This window comes from Myotis daubentonii, chromosome 2 (genome assembly GCF_963259705.1).
Source record: "Myotis daubentonii chromosome 2, mMyoDau2.1, whole genome shotgun sequence".
In the NCBI taxonomy this organism is placed as follows: domain Eukaryota; kingdom Metazoa; phylum Chordata; class Mammalia; order Chiroptera; family Vespertilionidae; genus Myotis; species Myotis daubentonii.
In genome coordinates, this window is record NC_081841.1 from 83,164,586 (window position 1) to 83,187,439 (window position 22,854).

The window sequence follows — 22,854 nt, forward strand, 5'->3', positions numbered from 1 at the left end:
GGATATATGCACCCCTGTGTTCATAGCAGCACAATTCACCATAGCTAAGATCTGGAAACAGCCTAAGTGCCCATCAGTAGATGAATGGATTAGAAAACTGTGGTACATCTACACGATGGAATACTATGCTGCTGTAAAAAGGAAGGAACTCTTACCATTTGCAATGTCATGGATAGAACTGGAGAGCATTATGCTAAGTGAAATAAGCCAGTCAATAAAGGAAAAATACCACATGATCTCACTCATTCATGGACAATAGAGACCATTATAAACTTTTGAACAATAATAGATACAGAGGCAGAGCTGCCTCAAACAGATTGTCAAACTGCAGCGGGAAGGCCGGGGAGGGTTGGGGGGCAGGAGGGAGGGGGGTAAGAGATCAACCAAAGGACTTGTATGCATGCATATAAGCATAACCAATGGACATAAGACACTGGGGGGTAGGGGAGGCTAGGGGACTGTCTAGGGCGGGGGGATAAAATGGATACATATGTAATACCCTTTGTAATACTTTAAGCAATAAAAAATAAAAAAATAAATAAAATAAATAAAAAATTTTTAAAAAAAAGAAAGCTTAAGATCAGTTAAAGACAGGTATTCTGAGTCAATCCTAATATTATGCAATGTCTCCAATATATGTACAAACTAATTTTGTAGGTATTATCAAAAAAGATGATCAAAAGTACAAAATGAAATAGTTTAATAGATGCCAATACTAAATAATTTATGCAGATGTAGAGGCTAAAGGTGGTAACTAAAGCAAAAGTAGATTTCAAAGATGACCATTAAAGTTTACTCCTCATTTTAGTTTTGTAAGAAACCACCAAACTCTCTTCCAAAGTAGCTGTAACATTTGGCATCTCCACCAGCAATAAATGAGAGTTCCTATTGTTCCACGCCCTTGCCACATCTGGTGTTGTCAGTGGTCTGGAATTTGGTCATTTTAATAGGTGTGTAGTGGCATGTTGTCTTAATTTGAATTTACCTTTATAGTAAGTATTGAATTTGGGCATGTTGATCCTAGGTACCTAGATTGACTGCCTGCCACAGTAGGCCCTTTGATGTATATTTAATGATTTAATAAATGGATGGATGAATGAATATGGACAATAAGTGCTAGGAAAGGAATATCTTATATTTTAAAGCTCCATAACATTCCATTAACATAATTTTGAATTTGCAAGTGAAGAATTATTAGCACATTGTATATTCATGTATGCCTATTTATAATAATAAAAGCATAATATTCATGTATGCCTATTTATAATAATAAAAGCTAATTAGACCGGACAGCCAAACAACCTTCTGGATATCCATCTGGATATCCTTCCAGACGACCTTCCGGACAAAGCCGGGGCTGCGAGGGCTGAGGCAGCCACTGTGGCTGCAAGAGCTGAGCCCCTTGCACAAATTTTGTGCATTGGGCCTCTAGTATGTATATATGCACATATATGTATGGATATCTAATCTGTTATAGCTACAGTATTTATATAATATACATTTATAATCCCCCCTGAGCAAACTTAAATGTTATTGCATATATTTGTGGGTCATTATATAAACCATGCCTCATGATAACAAGCAATTATATGCCTACAATGTGCATAGCACTATCCAGGTCATTAGAAAAGTACAACGATGGAGAGGACCAAGACCTGGAATAGCCAACAGAGTATTGAAGGATAAGAACAATGTTGAAGGGCCAATGCACCCAACTTCAATACTTGCTATAAAGGGAAATTCAAATTAAAACCAGATACCACCACACACCTATTAAAATGACCAAAATCCAGAACACTAACACCAAGTCCTAGCAGGAATGTGGAACAATAGGAATTTTCATTTGTTGCTAGTAGAAATGCGAAATGGTACAGCTACTTTTGAAGAGAGTTTGGTGGTTTCTTATAAAACTCCTACCCTATGAACCAGTAATCATGTTCCTTGGTATTTTCCCAAAGGAGTTGAAAGCATGTCCACACAAAAACTTGCATATGAATATCATAACAGCTTTATTCATAACTGACCAAATTGAGAAGTAACTAAAATGTCCTTTAGTAGGTGAATGGCTAAATAATCTGTGATGCATCCAGATAATGGGATAAGAAATGAGCTACCAAGCCATGAAAGATGGAGGAAACTTAAATGCATATTGCTAGGTGAAAGAAGTAAATTTAATAAGGCTACTTACTGTGTGATTTTAACTATATGACATTCTTAAAAAGCAAAACTATGAAAACAGTAAAGATATCAGTGGTTGCAAGGGTGCTAGGGAGGAAGAGAGATGATGAGAGTTAAGTACAGAGGATTCTTAGGACTGCAAATTAGTCGGTATGATACTGTAATGATGAATACATCTCATTCATTATACATTTTTCCAAACCCACAAAATGTATAAAACCAAAAGTTAACTGTAATATAAACTATGGACTTCAGGTGCTTATGATGTGTCAATTTAGGTTCATCAGTTTTAACAAAGATACCTCATTGATGAAGGATGTTGATAATGAAGTAGGCTATGCATGTGTTTGTGTAGGGACAGGGAATGTATGGGGAATCTCTACCTTCCCCTCAATTTTGCTGTAATCCTGAAATGACTCAAAAAACATAAAGTCTTAATAAAAGTAGGAGTGAAGAAAAGAAAAGAAAAAAACTAAAGGAAAAGCTCAGAAGTGTCTTTCTTGCCAGCTATTTCCTGAGACTTACTTAGGGAATAGATGGAATTTGGATTTCAATTTTATAAATGTAAATTTCCCAGAGTTAAGGAGGCAGAAAGCTATAGAGTTGAGACTCAAATCTGTGTCTTCTGATTCCTTGTGTAAAGATATCAATTGTTTCCCATCCAATTTTTCTGTACCATAAATATCTCTTTTAAAATATATATATATATATATATATATAATTGATTTTTTACAGAGAGGAAGGGAGAGAGATAGTTAGGACCATCGATGAGAGAGAAACATCAATCAGCTGCCTCCTGCACACCCCCTATTGGGGATGTGCCTGCAACCAAGGTACATGCCCTTGACTGGAATCAAACCTGGGACCCTTCAGTCTGCAGGCTGAAGCTCTATCCACCGAGCCAAACCAGCTAGGACTGTACCATAAATATTTCATTCTATCTCAAGGTAAAGATGGAGCAAAAATATACATTTTTATTTCCTCAACTAAAATAAAAGAACTAAGGCAGCCCTGACCAGTTTGGCTCAGTGACTAGAGCGTCAGCCTGCAGACTGAAGGGTCCTGGTTCAATTCCAAAGGCACATGCTCCGGTTGCGGGCTTGATCCCCAGTGCGGGGTGTGCAGGAGGCAGCCAATCGATGATTCTCTCTCATCATTGGTGTTTCTCTCTCTCTCTCTCTCTCTCTCCCTCTCCCTTTCTCTCTGAAAGCAATGAAAATATATTAAAAATAAAAAGAACTAAGGTGACCTGTATGTGCCTAGAACATAGAGTTAAGAGAGTAAATAAATATATCAGGCATTGTTGCTTTTCTCCTATATCATCTTGTTTGTCAATGGATATTGTCTTCTCCAGAACAAGGGAACATATTTCCATTAACATTCCATGGACTTCTCTTCATACTACACATATGAGATTTAGGTTAATGGTTACAGATATTAATGAAAGTTTGTAATATAAATAGTCCTCTATTATGGAATTTAAATGCTAAACAGACTTCCTTTCATATTTTGTTGGACCCAACTAATTTTTTAAGTTTATTGTTTATTCTCTTTCTCCCTTCTAAGTGTATGTACCAGGAAGGCACGGGATTTAATTAAGTATCCTAGGAACCTAGAAAAGCTACCTGGCACATGGTAGGCTTTTTGATATATATTCAATGAATTAACAAATGAATGAATGAATGAATATGGCTCTCCTTTAGCTGAATAAGAGCTAGAAAAAGGATATCTTACATTTTTAAGCTCCACAGTAGGGTAGAAGAAAAAGAGGGGTAGAAGATTGACTGGTAGACATGCAACAGTATCTTCCAAATCTTCTAAAAGCATCTGAGTTATTAAAAATGCTGGTATTGTTATTAAGGAGTACAGCCTATCCAAATGGTAAGTGTTTTCTCCCAGGTGAGTCTTTCAAACAACCCAGTCATGAGATGCAAGTCCCCATGGATCCTGCCTACACGAAGCCAATTTTGTCATTTGTTCATCAAAAATAATTGTGGAGAGCTCCCTGAAGGCCCAGTGCATTGCACAGGGGAGAGAGTGCTAAGCAACACCAGCCTTATGGAGTTTATAATCTACATAAATATATGCTGTGGTAGTTTGGGTCCAATCAAGAGATAGCTTGCATACAGTAGGTTACACAGGGAAAGGTTAAATACTATTTACACTAGAGGAGTAGCTTAAATATATAAGGAAACTCTCCATGGTGCCCTAGGGCTGAGTAAGTGCACCCAAGGAAGGAAAAACTTGGAAGGGGTTCAGACATCACTGGAGAAGGTCTGATTCAGCCACCAGACAGTAGAGAAGTTCCCTGGTTTGGCCAGACCAAAGCCAGTTTATAGTTCCTGAACAAACAATAGGCAGCTCTCTGCACTGCAGGGTGGGAGCAGGTGATGAGCCATCAGTAGCACGGGCATGCATTAAGAGTGGACCTTGCTAGGGCAGAAGGTGTGGCAGGCTTTTGTTTCCCTGTGGAAAGGATAGCACACAGGTTATCACTAGCTCCAAGCTTTGCAGTTGCAGAGGGGTCATGTTCTGGGGCTGCATCAGAGTCCTCACAGCCACAAGGCCAACCCTGCCCCCATCTATACCAGAAATTGCAAAGCTTCTTCCTGTGGGGCGCGGCTGCAGTGTTTTGGACAGGTTCAAGCCTCGGACTAATGAAAGGACAGGGTCCTCTCATTGCCACGTGCAAGTCCCAGCTGGAGGGCAGGGCCCTCCCAGCACAATCATAGCCAAAGGCTGTGGTTGTAAGCTTGAACCTATGGTCCGAACACGTGGCCCCACGTGCCTTGTGATAGAGTTCGGGTGCATGTCGTTAAGTGAGGTTGAAATTCACGAGAATGCTGTAAACAACTTGATCACGCCCCTACTTTGCCTCGTGGCATCGGCTATAAAATAAAGACACGGCTTGTGGGCGCTGGCGCTGTCTCCTCATCAGGGAGCAGTGTCCCACCAAGACCCAGCTTTCATTCTCTTGCCTGTCTTTTCTCAATCTTTTCACCCCCCCCCCACTCAGGGTCACTGAACCAGGCTGAGCTGGCATGGCACATAAGGCGCCCTGGGGCTGAGTATGCCATGGCCGTGCTGGCTCCCCACATCTTCCTCTGGCAGCATCCCTTCACCACCCTTACCTGAGAAAGCTTAACATTTTTCTCACTTTAAAGAAGTGCTTATAGCCCTAGCTTGTTTGGCTCAGTGGATGGAGCATTGGCCTGCAGACCGACAGGTTCTGCGTTCGATTCCGGTCAAGGGCACATGCCTAGATTGCAGGCTCGATCCTCAGTAGGGGACATGCAGGAGGCAGCTGATCAATGATTTTCTCTCACCATTGATGTTTCTAACTCTCTCTCCCTTCCTTTCTTATATCAATAAAAATATATTTTTAAAAAAGAAGTGCTTATAAATTTTATTATAAAAAATGTAATGGTGTATTCATTGCTACAAGGCAATCTATATATCTATATTCTATATCTATATCTATATCTATATCTATATCTGTATCTGTATCTGTATCTGTATCTGTATCTGTATCTGTATCTACATCTTTATCTATATAAAAGCCTAAGCAACAGTTCGACCATTATCTATGATGCGCACTGACCACCAGGGGGCAGAAACTCAACGAACAGGCATGGAAACATGGAACAGATTGATGAATCTCAGAGGGAAGAGGAGAGGGGGGAGGGTGGGAAGAGATTAACCAAAGATCTTATATGCATACTAGAGGCCCAGTGCACGAATTTGTGCACCTGTGGGGTCCCTCAGCCTGGCCTGTGCCCTCTTGCAATTTAGGACCCCTCTGGGGACATCGGACTGCTGGTTTCGAGGATTGGGTCAAAACCGGCAGGCCAATGTCCCCCGAGGGATGTAGTAGCGCGTGAAGCAGTAGGTGGCTGGGGAGGAGCCTGAGTTGGAGCTGAACACCACTCCTGCTCATCCTGGCCCTGCTGTGCCTGCCACTGCTGCTGCTCAGTAGTGCAGCCTGGGAGGTGGGAGAGGCTCGTGCCTCTGCAGCTGCACCCACTCAGCCGGTTTCTGGCTGAGCTGTGCTCCCACTGTGGGAGTGCACTGACCACCACGGGGCAGCTTCTGCATTGAGCATTTTCCCCCTGGTGGTCAGTGCGCATCATAGTGACCAGTCGACTGGTCATTCTGTTGTTCGGTTACTTAGGCTTTTATATATAGAGACTATAGGATCCTGCCGGGATTGGGCCGAAACTGGCTCTCCAACATCTCCAAGGAGTCCCGGATTGCAAGAGGGCGCAGGTCAGGCCGAGGGACCCCACCGGTGCACGAATCCGTGCACCAGGTCTCTAGTAAACTGATAACTGACATAAATGCATGCACTAAATAACTACCCTCTGAACATTATTTATATGAATTACAGGTATAAGTATGAAAAACATCTTTATAATAATAAATTAGAGTCACTATTTTTATCTTTAGAAGAGATTCACAACTTGGACCAAATTAAGACCTAGTATTATTTTCTTCATGGCATCTTAAGCTAGGAAGATTGTTTGAGTGAGAAAGAATGCAAAGTAAAAATTTCACAGTTGAGAAAAATCAAAGATAAGAAGACCTCAAATTTCTAAGAAAATGTCGTTCCATCTTTTTTTTTTTTAATTTCTTCTGTTTTATAGACTAATTCTAGGCTATGGAACAATGTTATTGACTAGGGAAACCAGCAGTTAGGGAATGACTATTATAAAGTATAGTGTAGCCCTCAATAAATTGGAGAGGAAAGAGGTCATTAATATGCCAATTGCATTCTTAAACACGGTGAGAGACAGTGTGGTATTGGTAAGAATACTGTGTTAAGAGGTTGAGTAATCAATTGCTATCATGGCCTTGCTCCTCACCAGCTTGTTTGTTATCTTGGTTAAGTCACATACAACTCCTTTGTAAATTCAATAGGTATAAGGCAGCCTAGCAGAATGAAAAGAAATTTGGAGTAGGCCAGATTTAAATTTAAACCCCACTTCTCACACTTATGTTTTTGGGGGCTTGGATTGGGATATTTTAGGTTTGGTTTGTCCATTTAGAAAATATCATGGTGGAAATTAGGGAAATATGTAAATATATATTTGTGTTTATATGGAAAATGTAGAAAATTAGAAAACTAAACATAAAGGAGCTCCAAGAGTTCTTATAACTTTGAATATCTATATTCTACAACTAGAACAATAAAACTGTGTATGCCAATTTCCCAATTAAAAAGCAACATAAGCTATTATTTATGATGTGTTGTTGTATGAAAATTATGTTTGTGAGTGAAAATTTTCTTCATGCCAGAATACGTCTAAATGATGCTCATTTTATACATTGTTTAAATTGTCTCTAATTACTTTAGCTAAGCTCAGTCAACTGAAGATTAGGGTGGGGGTAGGGATCTTTTCTTTAAAAGTTTTCCAAGTAAAGAAAATTCCACCATCTACGAGAAATGAGGGCTATTTAAAATAATTAAGTTGAATTTTAAAAAGCTATAAGTGATTTTGAAGACCAACTGAAATAATTTGACTTAGAAATATTCTACTATAAATACTTAGTAGATATCTTAATGTCTCAATATAAACTAGTATACACATATTCTAAGAAAACAAACAACAAAAAAACAAACAATGTCCTATTGAAAATCCAGTAACATTTCATAGGGTAGCATTTGGAAATTATCTTTAGCTTACTTTAGCTCAGAGATTTTCAACTGGTGTGCTACAAGAGTTTTTACATGCAATACCTGACTGTTTAGTCAGGCACACTGACTTCTTTTCCCTTCGATTGTCAAATAAAAAAAATGACAGCAGCCAACACAACAATGACCACCCAGTGTGAATGCACTGCCTTGAACCATAAATGTACAGACCATATATTAGATTTTCAACTTATTGGTCACATTGCATAAAAAGGTTGCACCTGATTGATTGATTCTTAGTACTAGAAATCCTTAAATACAAATATAGGCACCTAATTTTTTAAAAAGTCACTTTGAAGCAGTAATGGTAGGTAATTACTTTTTGGGGGGTACATCAATAAAAACTATACCTATTTTTGTCAGATTGGCAAAAAATATATTTTTAGTATACTGCAGAATTTTAGTAACTAGTTTATGTGCCATGAGATGGAAAAGGTTGAAAATTGCTGCTTTAGCAAGATGTTCACTTTTAATAAAAAAGTTGTTGCTTGTAAATTTACAATTAAAGATATTAAGGGGGGACTTGGTTTAAATCAATAGGCACAATTTAATAAATAGTTTATCCTAAAAGTAATTAGTAAAGTCTATGAAGTTTTTTACAACTGTAAAATGCTATTATAGGAAAAACAAACTATCCTCTGTATGAGAAATTTCAGTTTTCAATTTATAGGACTGTGTGAAAATAGACTTTATTTTTATATCTGATCATTCTCATGCAGAATATTAATCAGAGAACCAGCCCTGCAGTCTCTCCTGAGGAAAGCAATGTATGTTTTGAAAAGACATCTAGTCTACTTATGGGCCCAAACTGAAAGGCAACAGAAGGGTTCTCTTTTAGAAGTTAAGACTAATAATACTTTAAATCCACCCTGAATAAGCTCTACCTTTGAAGTTATTTGTGGCTGTTTTAGTCAATGAACATTTATTAAGCACTTAATATATCTTAGGTATTTTTCTATATTATAGAGATAATTTCAAATTCAATTAAATATTAAAATTCTAAACTTTAAAAAATACAGTCAGCCTCTATACCTTATAATTATGCCTAATATAGCAAATGTTGCAATTTTTTAAAAAGTAGAGGTTAAATTTATTTTCAAAAATAAAAAAATATATATTATTTTTGTATTTCAAAAATATAAGCAGTATCTTATGTAAAATAGCTATGATTTTTCTCTCTAAAATGATCCTATGTAATAAAAGCCTAATATGCAAATCGACTGAATGGTGGAGCAACTGGCTGCTATGATGTGCACTGACACCAGAGGGCAGATGCTCAACACAGGAGCTTCCCCCAGCCCACAGGCCCCAGGCCAGCCATGGTGGGTGCCAGTGGGGAACCCCTCCTCCCCTGATCTCCCTGCCGGTCGCCCCACAGAAGAAGGGGACTGGAGGCAGCAGCGGGGGGTGGGACTGGTGTGTGGGCGGGGCCAGGCTGGCCAAGGTGGGTGCCAGCGGGGGGGCCACCCTGATTGCCCTGCCGGTTGCTCCTCAGAGGGAGGCCCTGATCACCGGCCAGCCTAGGGACCCTACCTATGCATGAATTTCATGCACCGAGCCTCTAGTTAATAATTCCATTCAATGCAAAGATGTGTTAATAAAATTCCCTGTCAATTTTTAAGTTGGAGGACCCACATCTGAGGTCACCAGCTATCCTCTCTCTACTCCTACAGTTAGGAAAATTGATTGGATGAGAAATATTGTCTATTCTCCATAATTATGTGGCATTTTTCTAATACCAATTTTCTTAAATTATAAACTTATAATTTAACATAAAATATCGGGCAAAAAAAGATAGATAGATATACACACACACACAGAATTTTACCTCCTAATTCTTGCCATGTTACAATTTTCATCTAGTTACAAAAATGATTTGAAAACTGTAAAGCATCATAATAAAGTTGCTTTATTTTCATTTATAAATATAATACCAATCACTGATGCTTCTTGGATTTACCTCCCCAGTTTGTCATCTTGCTGCTCTCTAAGTCTCTGCCTCTCCTTTGAAATTTCCCATTTTCAAGGCTCCAAAGCCTCTAGCATTTTGGCCATTATAGCAGTTCTGCTACTTCCTGTTGATCCTTTATATCTCATAAATTACATTCACAAATCAACAATTTCTTCACTGAATGATTAAGAACATTTTCATTTAACTTAATTTTCCGTTACATAGAGTGATCAAAGGCGAGTATAAGTTATATTTAATCTGGTTCCTACTTGCATATTTTTCATTATAGACTGAAACTATATATAAAAAGAATAAATTGGGCTTTGTTTCATTTGTCCACTAATTAACTAGCATATTGGTTTTATTTATACCTGGCCTTTATAAAACTTAGATAATTATAATTTTCTGACATATTTTCATTATATACTATCTTAAAAAGATGTAGTCTATTTTTGCGAAGTTCAAAGGAGACACCACTCATATACTTTAATTTTATTAAAGTATGTGTTCATGTAACAGCCAAAATCACTTAAATATGGGGGTATTCTTTAAATAGCTTGAGAAATTGCAGTAACACCTAGTTTACAAAGACTTTGAAGGGTAATCAGATAGTTACATAACAATGTATAAGAAAATCTGAAAATACTTTTGATAAAAATAGTTCTTAGATTGTAAAAATTATGAAATCATAACCTGTATCATAGATATAAGTAGATATAGATATGAATAGAGATACAGAAATATTTTCCCACTATGTGTTCTTGCTTTCATAACGAGGCTAGTATTGACACATTTTATTTATTTCTCATTTTATAGACCTTATTTCCAGGAAATGAACAGTTCTTTCCATTCTAAGGCATGCAAAAACAGATAAGCATCTCACATTTGCTACCTATTGATTTTATTTATGGTAACATTATTTTAAAGGTATGTTTTATTTTTGAATAATAAACAAGCTATTGTCTTTTTACAATAAACTTTAGTCATGTAATGTCAAGTTTCAACTTCATTTCTATCACTTACCTTTGGGAAAATAATTTAGCTGCACTGACTCAGTTTCCCCATTTTTAAAATGAAAGTGATATGTATCTTTCAGACTTGAAATGAGGATTAAAAGAAAGGGTGAATATGAAGTGCTGGGACATAGTAGCCTCTTAAGTTCCTACTGCTCCATCAGTGTGAATTTTCAGGAAAGTTGTGAGTGAGTGATGTTGACAAATTGAAGAGCAATGGATGATAAGGAAATACTGACAATAGCATTAACTGGTATATATTTGATTAATTAGCATACTTATAAATGAAGGTGTTATGCCTACAAATCTTCTAATAAAATAATTATGTGATAGCACTATCTATGCCAATTATTGCAAAATTTTGTTGTAGAAGAGATGAAAATTGACTATAAGATTTACATTTTAAAAGATTCAAATTTCAATCCCACTCTAGACGGTACATATTTTCCCCAGATAAAAATAAGGCAAGGATAAGATTTTTAAAATAATTGTAGCCAAGTTAAACATTTTTGTTTTATATATAATGAAATTTGGCTCTGTTTCTCCTCTTTTTTGTTTTATTTTTCTAAAAATTTTCATATTATTTATATACTAGAGGCCCGGTGCACTGATTCATGCACGGGTGGGCTCCCTCAGCCGGGCCTGCACCCTCACACAATCCAGGATCGGGCTGTGGGATGCAGTAGCGGTGGCAGGTGGCCAAAGAGACAGGTGGCTGAAGAGGCAGGTGGCCAAAGACACAGATGGCCAGGGAGCAGCCACAGCCAGGGCCAGGTGCAGTTCCACTGCTGCTCATCCTGGCCCTGCTGTGCCAACAACACCACTGCCTCTGCTGCCCGGTTGAGCAGCACTCCCACTGTGGGAGTGCACTGACCACCATGGGGAGCCCCTGCATTGAGCATCTGCCCCTGGTGGTCAGTGCACATAATAGCGACCAGTCGACCGGTCATTCTGATTGTTCTGGTTGTTCAGTCATAACAGTCGCTTAGGCTTTTATATATATAGATTATTTGTTAGTTTTTTTAATTTATTGGGATAACATTGATTAATAAAATATAGGTTTCTGGTGTACACTTCTATAATAGATCATCTTCATATTATATTGTGTGTTTACCACCTAAAGTTAAGTCTCCTTCTATCACCATTTATCCTCCCTCCTTTACCTTCTACCTCCTCCCACTCACTTTTCCCTCTGATAATCACCATACTGTTATCTGTGTATATGAGGATTTTTTTTGTTTTTTGCTTTTTTGTGTTTTTTGTTTGTTTGTTTGTTTTGGTTTTGTTTTTGTGTGTGTGTGTTTTTGGGGTTTTTTTGCTTAAATACTTCACCTTTGTCATCCAGCCCCTCTACCCCATTCCCTACAGTCAGCTATCAGCCTTCTTTCTGGATCTATGAGTCTGCTTCTGGTTTGTTTGTTTGTTTGTTTATTAGATTCCATATATAAGCGAAACCATATGGTACTTGTCTTTCTCTGACTGGTTTATTACACTTAGCATAATACTCTCCAGGTCCAACCCTGCTGTCACAAAAGGTAAGATTTGCTTATTTTTCCAGCCAAGTAGTATGCCATTGTGCACCTCTACCACAACTTTTTATCCACTTACCTACTCATGGGCTGCTTCCAAATCTTTGTAAATAATGCTGCAATGAATATAGGGGTGTATATCTTCTTTCAAATCAGTATTTCAGGTTTATTCAATATATTCCAAGAAGTGGAATTGCTGGGTCATAAGGCAGTTCCATTTTTAATTTTTTTGTGGAAACTCCATACTCTCTTCCATAGTGGCTGCACCAATCTGCATTTCTGCCAACAGGGCACAAAGTTTCCCTTTTCTAGCATCCTCACCAACACTTGTTTGTTGACTTATTGATGATGGCCATTCTGACAGGTGTAAGGTGATATCTCATTGTGGTTTTAATTTGCGTTTATCTGATGATTAGTGACATTGAGCATCTTTTTATATGTCTGTTGGCCACCTACATGTTTTCTTTGGAGAAGTGTCTATTCAAGTTCTTTGCCCATTTTCTAATTGGATTGTTTGTTTGTTTTGTGTTGAATTGTATAAGTCCTTTATAAATTTTGAATGTTTACACCTTATTAGATATATTATGGGTGAGTATGTTCTCCCATTCAGTGGGTTCTTTTTGTTTTGTTGATGGAAACCTTTACTACATAAAAACGTTTTAGTTTTATGTACTCCCGTTTAATAACCTGTCAATTTAGAAGTTAGCGCTATATCTCATAGAATGTATTTTTTTTAATTTTTATTCAGCAAGACTTGGTCTCTAATAATGTCAAATTTTAAACTTTGAGGCTATTTTTATAATTGCTTAGTCAGTTTACTCTGATTTTTCTTGGTCTCAAGTTTTTTTGGTAGGAGCTTTAAAAATACAGGATTGGTAGATCTGGACATTTTGTCCTCAAAATTTGACAGTTAATTAAACAAATACATTAACACTTCAGCCCGCAAATTATTCCTGTAACCAGATCTGGATAATTAAAATTAATTACTGGTATACCAAAAGCATACTTAGATGGATGGTGGAATCATCTAATAGATACATATTAAAAGTCTACTACAGAGTTGATTGATGTCCTTTAACAGTCGGACACTGCCTATTTCCACAATCTGAGACAGTTTAATGAAACGGTCAACAATGATTGTAGACACAGTTAAATGAAAGTTATTAGTAGCTATAGAATAATGTTTATGGATCTGAAACAATAGTTTCACCAGCACTTGACATCATCCAGAAAAAAAAAAAATCAATATATTTGTGTGAGAGAACTGCTTGTGCATATGTCAGCTACATTTATTATTTTTTATTAAAAACTAGAGGCCCGGTGCACAAAACTTTGTGCACTTGGGGAGAAGGGGGGGGGGGCTCAGCCTGGCCTGTGCCCTCTCGCAGTCTGGGACCCCTTGGAAGATAACGCCCTGCTGGCTTAGGCCTGCTCCCGGGTGGCAGAGGGCAGGCCCAATCCCTAGGTGCAGCCCCTGGTCGGGCTCAGAGCAGGGCCGATTGGGGAGTTGGGGCGCCGCCCCCTGTCATGCACAGAGCAGGGCGGATTGGGAGGTTGCGATGCCACCCCCAGTCACGCTCAGGGTAGGGCCAATTGGGGGGTTGGGGCACCGCCCCCTGTCACACTCAAGGCAGGGTCAATGGGGAGGTTGCGGTGCCACCCCCTGTCACGCACAGAGCAGGGCGGATCAGGGGGTTGGGGCACCGCCCTCTATCACCCACAGAGCAGGGCCGATCAGGGGATTGGGACGCCACCACTCTCACACTCAGGGCAGGGCCGATGGGGAGGTTATGGCTCTACCCTGTCACACACACAGCCGCAGGGCGATCAGGGGGTTTGGGCGCTGCCCCCTGTCACGCTGATCCTGGTGCCGGGAGGCATATTACCCTTTTACTATATAGGATAGAGGCCTGGTGCATGGGTGTGGCTGGCTGGTTTGCCCTGAAGGGTGTCCTGGATCAGGGTGGGGGTCCCCACTGGGGTGCTTGGCCAGCCTGTATGAGGGGATGATTGCTCTTTGCAGCTGGTCACACACCATTCAGGGTGGGGGTCCCCACTGGGGTGCCTGGCCAATCTGGGTGAGGGGCTGAGGGCTGTTTTCAGGCTGGCGGGTGACGGAAGCTCCCAACCTCACCTTTTTTTCTTTTTTTCTTTTTTTGTAATTCTGGGCCAGCTTTAGCTCTGAGGCTCCAACTCTTAGGCCTCCACTGCTGAAAGTAGGTAATCGAAACAATGTATAACTTGAGCTCTGACTCCAGCTCTGAGATCTCAGCTCGCTGGTTTCTGGGGTTTTTTTTAGCTTCTATATTTGTTAAAATGTTTCAAACTGCAGGCTCAGAGGCCGGCAAGGCAGGCGGGGAGTTGCAGTCCTCTGTCACTGAAGCAAGCAAGCCTCATGTTAGTTTCAAGCTGCCTGGCTGCTGGCCACCATCTTGGCTGACAGTTAATTTGCATATCTCCCTGATTAGCCAATGGGAAGGGTAGCAGTCGTACGCCAATTACCATGTTTCTCTTTTGTTAGATTAGATCACATTTTACCATTTTTGAGGATAGGATCCATGTATGTTCTATTGATCATAGATTAAAGCGTCATGTTTATAAATGTAATATTTTAGTTCTTAAACCTTTTCTTTATGATCATTATCTTAAATAAGTTGTTTTGCTCTGACTTTTTGTTGTTGTTGTTATTGCTTTCAAATCAATTTCTTATACTAGCTACTATGGTGTGAAAATAAATAGGTATGGTCAAATGTGAAATGCATTTGTTAAATGAATGAAATTGAAGTGCATAATATAATAACTCCTCGGGCTAGTCATGTTTATTGTTGCCAAATGTCTCCCTGCTAAGAAGTAATAAGCATGAAAAGGGATAATGAAAGTTTCCATGAAAAGTTTTTGGGAAAACTATCCACAAGTCTTCACTGGGAATGTGAAAACAAGTATTTATTTTACACAAGTTCCACATGAGGGCTGTAAAGATGGAATTATGAGAATAGCATCAATGGAAAGCAACTACAACATGGTAGTTACTAATGTTCTTTGGCACATGGAAGAAAATTGACAGGGCAGCTGTATTAAAATGCAGAATAGAACAATGCCTGCTACATAATAGGCACTAAATAAATACATGGTGAACGAATGTGTAAATAAAAGGAAGATTTTTAATTAAAGCTTTCAGAGACCCCAAGTGATCTTGAAAATCTAATTTTGGTTTTAAATTCCAAAAGATAACTGCTTAGTAATAAACATTTTGGAATTTACTTAGGAGATATATTTTTGCTAACCATTTACTCTGGCAAAATTAATGTGGGAAAAATGGGATGAGACAACATTATTAGAAATTAAAATATAGTTTTATATAAGAATTGGGTTGATGAAAGGACTATGCATATGAAGGGAAATTATTAGTATTATTTATGCCAGTATTCTTTATTTACAAATACTTATGGACACTTAGTTGTAAATATAATGAAACTGAAAAGAGTTCTGTCGTGTAAAACTCCCTCCATGTTCTGCGTGGAGTAGGGTTCGGTATCTGAAAGAGGAGCCGCACAACAAATGAGAGAAAAAGACACGAGATAATTTTGCAATATTGGGGGACCAGGCAGTCAAGTCCCAAAGGACTTCCTCTGTGCTCAGGCCTCACCATGCTTTTATTGATTCTGGGATGCACCCATAGCATAGCCCTTAGGCAGGTGACCCCTGGCAACAGGCAGACTAGCCCATCAGCAAGGATTTACATAATAATAAATGGGGGAGTAGTTTCAGCCACCACTGTCTGGACAAACAGAGGTGGCCCCTAGCTCAACCTTTGCTAGGGCTTCAAAGGCACCCAGCCTTCAGGGGGTTCTCTGTCTATGCTTATCAGATAGTGAAGGCAATAAACTGTTTCCCACAAGTTCTGAAGAGAATTTAAAAAAATGATTGGAGAAGTTGGGAACAGATCTTCCCTGAACTGACAAAAGTAAAGGGACATAGGACCTGATTTTTAGGTCCAACTGTGTTCAGTAGAAACTGGATACCTAGGTAGCTTATAAATTGTTAAATTTCATTCTAGCTTCTTATTGAGTTACACTTGTTACTCCCTAATCAATTTATAAGTTTAAATACAGTAGTTTCCCATTATTTGTGGTTTCACTTTCCATGGTTTCAGTTACTGTGGTCAACCACAGTTCAAAATATTAAATGGAATATTTCAGAAATAAACAATTCATGTCTTAAATTGCACACCATTCTGAGTAATAGTAATGAAATCTCACTATGTCTCACTCTGTCCTGCCCAGGATATAAATAATCTCTGACTAGGTTATCCAGGTTGGGTATGTCTGTACCACCTGCCCGTTAGTCACTTAGTAGCCATCTTGGTTAGCATATCCACCATTGTGGTATCACAGGACTTGTGTTTAAGGAATCCTTGTGGTTAAGTACTATCCGTGGTTTCAGGCATCCGTACTCGTACTCTATCTACTAGTTTGGTAATAACCTGAGTTATAGAGAATAATTACCAATGAAAAGTTTTAGTGTTTTTTTAAAATATGTTTTATTGATTTTCTACAGAGAGGAAGGGAGAGGCATAGAGAGTTAGAAACATCGATGAGAGAGAAACACCCATCAGCTGCCTCCTGCACACCTCCACTGGGGATGTGCCTGCAACCAAGGTACATGCCCTTGACTGGAATCGAACCTGGGACCCTTGAGTCCAAGGCTCTATCCACTGAGCCAAACCGGTTCTGGCAGGTTTAGTGTTTTAATTAATTTAAGGAACATGTAATGGAAGGCACATCTAGTTCTGAAAAAAAAAAAAAAAAAAGAACACCTATTTAGATTGTACAACTGAAAATCAAAGTTTCTTTAGAAAAAAGTATTGAATCATATTAATATAAGAACCACAGAATTTATAAAAAAAATAGTATTTTTAGCACCACATTCTAATCATCTCTATCTGTGTACACACAGCCACAAGATATTCTTAAGAAGACGCAAACACAGTAGTGTGTCAAAAGTAATAAAACCTAGGAAATCAGTGCATATGATAAGAAGACTGTAGATCAAATGTGAATGCTAGCTATTATAAAAGATCAAGAAATAGGCAAAATACAAAAGTAAAAATTTATATAATATCTATCAAAATAAGATTTCCCACCACCTATAGTATGTATTAGCCTTCATCCTTAGGGATTCTTTTTCAAAATAAATGCACCTAGATAAAGCTAATTAATATGTCACACATGTTGATTTAAAAAGAAATAATAATTGTGATGATTTTTAGCATTGATAACAAACACTGCAGTTATTTTTATGACTATCAAATGTGTCAAACCTAACTTTTCTTATTTATATGTTGCTTACATGTTGGGTAAAAAAAAATAACTGTACATGTCATTGTCCAATTGGGATTTTGAGAGACAGATACTTTATTAATCTCTTTATAAGTTTATAAAAAACATTCACTGAAAAAGCTTGAGAACAATTTAAGAAGCAAGCAATATCACCACATTGCATTGAGGAAATCTGGATGTGATAGAAACAACCTGCTTGTTGTTTTGCTTTGTTTTCATCCTTACTGTTAGACTTTAAACTATCTACCTGAAGTCCACTGTAAATGACCATTATTATTTGAGGCTGGACATAGAAATGGCCTTAAGAAGTAACTGTTATTTGAACACTATAATACCTACCTCAACCTCAAACTGGCCAAGTGTAACTCAATTATAGCACTTAAATGGATGTAAACGCTTTGCTGCTAAAAATTTGTTCTGGTCACTTTCATTAAACTGCTGTTTTTTTTCTCTCCATGCTTTACTCATGCTGTATCTGCTGTTAAGCAATACAATATGGCAAGGACTTTGAAATTATTTCTATGTCCAGACACATAGTGTTGAGTGTATCAATGAAAAAAAATCCAATGACGTATCACTATACATCATGAAATTTCTATTTTGACCTGCTTAACAAAGTTTTTTTTTATACATACCAGGAGAGTCATTCAAAGCGTTTTACATATTAAATTACTTATCAAAACACAGCATATATAGACCTTGACATTTGTTAAAGAACCAAGGATTTAACAACAAAAAAAGAATTTAAAGGACCAGAACAAATCTTTAGCAGAACACAGATTATGTAGCAAAGAAGTGACTTTTTGAAAGATAAAGCATGCTTATCAAGACATACTTTCAGCATATATGTAAGAGACAATTGGTTCATGTGCATGATCACCTATAAATATGCAACAGAGTGTTTAAAAAGCATAAAATCTATAACAATAATGTTGCAGGAAAAAGAAAAAAATAAACCTGTCACAGTTCCTTTAGCCATAACTTTTTATTCCAGGAACACACCAGCAGATCTAGTTTTAATAACAATTTTGGAGGCAAGATTATCTATTATATTTTCATGTGAGCAAGTAATTCTACAATGATTATACATTGACAGAATCAAATTGCTACTTTCATTTCTAGAGTAATTATAGGACGAAGTAATAGGTTTGCTATGAATGCCAATATGTGGATCCTTTATAGGTGTGTTGTTTTACGTTTCAATTTATTTTCTATAGATCTGGTGGTTCAAAAATGTATACGATTAACAAAAAGAATCTCACAAAATCAAATGAAAGAATAAGCTATATTGATTACTGCTCAAATTGTTCATTTACATATTGCCAAACAATAAAAGCTTTTAATCACATCTAAAATATTGTTTTTAAAAATATATATATTCACATAACTATTTATGTAATTTTAAACACTAGTTTTCTACAGCATTTTCATTTCACTAAAACTATCCCTCAAATGTTTATAAAGTTATTTTGTAATATCACACAATATGATTTTTAAATAATAATTATTATTTGCTGAAGGAATTACACTAAACAATGAAAAACTCACAACCTGCCTTTTAAATACAGGGTTAGATTGTGGCTAAATACAAAAAGACTTGAAGATTCTTTATCAGCTTCAAAATAAAGACAACAGAACAGTGTTAGGAATAAAAACTTGTACCATACTGTAAATATGTAGTCAATAAAAAAACAAACAAACAATTTCAGAATGCAGAAATAGTTAAGAATTAGGACTTCAGCCCTGGCCAGTGTGGCTCGGTTGGGTGAGCCCCGTCCTATGCACCTGGAAGCTGCTGTTTCTATTCCTGCTCAGGGCATATGCCCAGGTTGTGGGCTAGATCCCCAGTAGGGGGCATGCAGGAGGCAGCTCATTGATGTCTCTCTCTCTCTCTCTCTCTCTCTCTCTCTCTCTCTCTCTCTCTCTCTCAAAACAATAAAAATGTATTTAAAAAAATTTTTTTAAAGAATTAGGACTTTGTCTAAAAATAAAAGCTGTTTTAATGTAATTCCATTTATCTCATTTTGAAATAATTATTTTAGAAGCCTATGATGTTACCTATAAATATTTCAGTATTTTGTCCACTCTTCTTACATATTATTGCCATCTTTGATAAAAAGCATATAGTAAGAATAAAGGCATTAAATGATATAAGATTATTTCATCAAAATATTAACCAATAATAAACTATCTTATATAATGATATTATAAAATACATACTTATTTCTATGTATTACCTTGAACTATGCTTGCATGAAACTTAATTAAGCTTGCTCTATTGGAACACAACATTGTGTTAGCCATTTCTGGAAATCCACTTATTCTTTTTTAATTTCTTTTTTTTCTTAAATAAATATATCTGAATTCTAAATGTGTCCCAATAGCTCTACATTTCTCAGACCTCCCTGCTCCCCCATCCTTCCAATCCTAGCATTCTCCCTAAATAATGTGTTCATGTACATACATACTTGATATCCAGGATATAGTTTATTTATCAAAGAATTTTTACTGCTCGGGCAAGATGGGGGTTTACTGTAACAGTGTGTTTTGTGGTTTTTTCTGCTTTTAAAAAAAAAGAACAAAGTATATTCCATTCTGTTATTTGAAAATAACATATTTCCAATATGTAACTAGCAAACACAAAGTAGATAAGTTTTTAGCATACTTTCTTATGTTTTTCAGGCTACTATTTTATCATTAGGAGATTCTTACTTTAATATTGCTGTTGCTTGAAAGAGTCCTTACAATTTGGCAAAGGACTACTGACTGACTTACAGGGAGTAGCTTAATGCAGGCTAAATCTGGCTGGTACATGAAAGCCAACTCCACTTAGCATCTCCTAGTTGTTCCTCTCTCTGCTGTGATTGCCTTCACGAGTGCCAGCTGTGAAGGCCTCCAAACCCCTGATCTGCTTTCTGTTTCTAACCCTATTACAGACCGTGCCTGGTGCCATAGGCGTTAGCCTCTCTATGCCTAGCATACCCATTCCTAAAACAGTACCTTTTACTTAATTTTTTTCTGCCTGTCAGTAATGTTCTCTTTGTAGACTAAAAGTAAAATATTCTCTCTTTATAGAGGCTCATTAAACTCCTTTGTATTGGTGTTCCTAATCACATTTTTAAGATTAAAAGTCAAAAGTAATACTATGTTTTTGAGGAGCATGTCAATATAAAATTGACTTTGAAAGTGGAAAAAAAACAAGAATATTCACCATCATATTGCACCAAACTTGAAATTACAGACCAATTTCCACAGTCTAATGTTTCCTAACCTATCTATTTGGATACATATTTTTAAATGTTTAAAATTTTAGTTATAAAAGTATTAATTAAAAAAAAAGAATTAGACATTTTCCCTCTACATTTATTTAAAGCACAAAAGCATCATGATGGAGAGTCACGTGGTTTGAACCTTGCCCTAAAGCCAGCACGGAGGGAGCTGTGGAATGCTCCACTCTGCTGCTTTTCAAACCCTCTCCCCACACACCCAGCCCTGTGTGCTTGCTTAATCCTCGGGAGATTTAAAGCAGATGATCATAGTTCTTCAATAATATTCTTAATACAGTGTTTTGGGGGCTTGCCCAGTAAAACATTCCTAATCAACTATCCCATCCTTTCAACCGCTATTTGTTTTTAACCTCTAACAATTTTTGTTACTTTTCTCTGGAGAAATCCTAATTTGTTGAATATAGATAATGATTTATTCTATTTTATAGCACAGGCCTTACCACCACTGCAGCATAATCAGAAAGGCAATTCCCACATCAACCCTGTAATGCACAGGTTTTCCCCCTCATTTATAAAACAAAGGTCAGAGAGGCTATGGCATATCCAGAACGACAAACCTGTGTCATATGCAGCCAGACTGGAACCCATAAATATTTTTAGACTCTAGATCTAATATCCTTTCCATTTCACCAATAATTATTTATCTGGAAGTTGTTAATCCAATCAGTTGTTAATTCTAAAGCTAATTTTAAGATGGTCATTATTTATGAAAATATAAGCAATTATAAAAATTTAAACTATGAAAATATAAACAAATGTAAGTATCTAAATACTAAAAAGATATATTATCTAATAGTCTTGAAGTACCAGGGATATTTGAATTTTAGGTACAAGGAAACTGTCATAGCTAGTTACTCTTTTAGTTTCTTTTATTTAACCTACTGGTAAATATAATTTAGGCAAAATTTTGATTATATCATTTTGCAAACAAAATGGAAATTCAATATACTTTTTTTTAAAACTCAAAGTTCACATAGTTCTATAATGAATATTGTTGACAAATATATTGCTTACTTAAGTAAGTTATTTGGATCAAGTTAAATGAAAGTATACATTTAATATCACTGTCTAGGTTTTTCAATTAAAGGAATACTTGCACCAATGATAGCAAATGCAGGACCTTCTAAGAAAGAACGGATATCATTCCGTGACAATCCTGTACAACTCAGTGGTGGATGGGGAAGTGGCAAAAAGAAGGCGAAAACTTCAGACTAATTCTTCAAGCTTCAGCATGTGGCACTTGATTTCTTTTGAAGAATTCTGTGGATATTTGGTCATGTTACCAATTGGATACAAGGTTTTATTACTCTATTGTACTCTATTTTATTTGCATTATTACCCATATTTTATTTTGTTTTATGGTGGAGTTATATAATTTCCAGTCTGTAAAATGCAGTTTTGCTGTTGTTCCTATGTTCATGTAGAATGGCCTCCAGAAATTAGTTCTTGAACTATTGAAATGGAATTTACATATTCAATTTATTTTGTTTAAAAGTTTATGATTTATGTATTAAAGATATTTTTAGTTATTGATAAGTTATAATACCATACACATGAGAGAATATAACTATATTTTATTGACACTTTATAGTAATAATAAATAATCTATTAATACATTTTATTTTACCAGATTATTATAATTAGCTACTTCAAAGATAAATATATATGAAGTAATTAGAAATAGACAATGAAAAGGCCCATCTTTTCTTGTTTGACTTTGTCATCTTAAATAAATTAGAGTTATGCTAAGAAAATATACATTCCATTAAAATAAAATTAAAATATTGATCATTTTAATGATTGGATATTTTATGTGTAACTTTTCATTCAGATGTATGTTGTTATCATTTATGAAATGTAGATAC

The 22,854-nt window shown here is 36.8% G+C and overlaps 1 protein-coding gene across 1 annotated transcript in view; it reads left to right on the plus strand.

Moving 5' to 3' along the window:
* LRRIQ1 (leucine rich repeats and IQ motif containing 1) overlaps positions 1-22,445 on the plus strand; it is a 251,675-nt gene extending 229,230 nt beyond the window's left edge. The window contains exon 28 of the mRNA XM_059683729.1: positions 22,062-22,445. Within this exon, the coding sequence (XP_059539712.1) occupies positions 22,062-22,204 (143 nt within the window). The 3' untranslated portion in view covers positions 22,205-22,445. The remainder of the gene's footprint in view (positions 1-22,061) is intronic.
* The last annotated feature ends 409 nt before the right edge of the window (positions 22,446-22,854 follow it).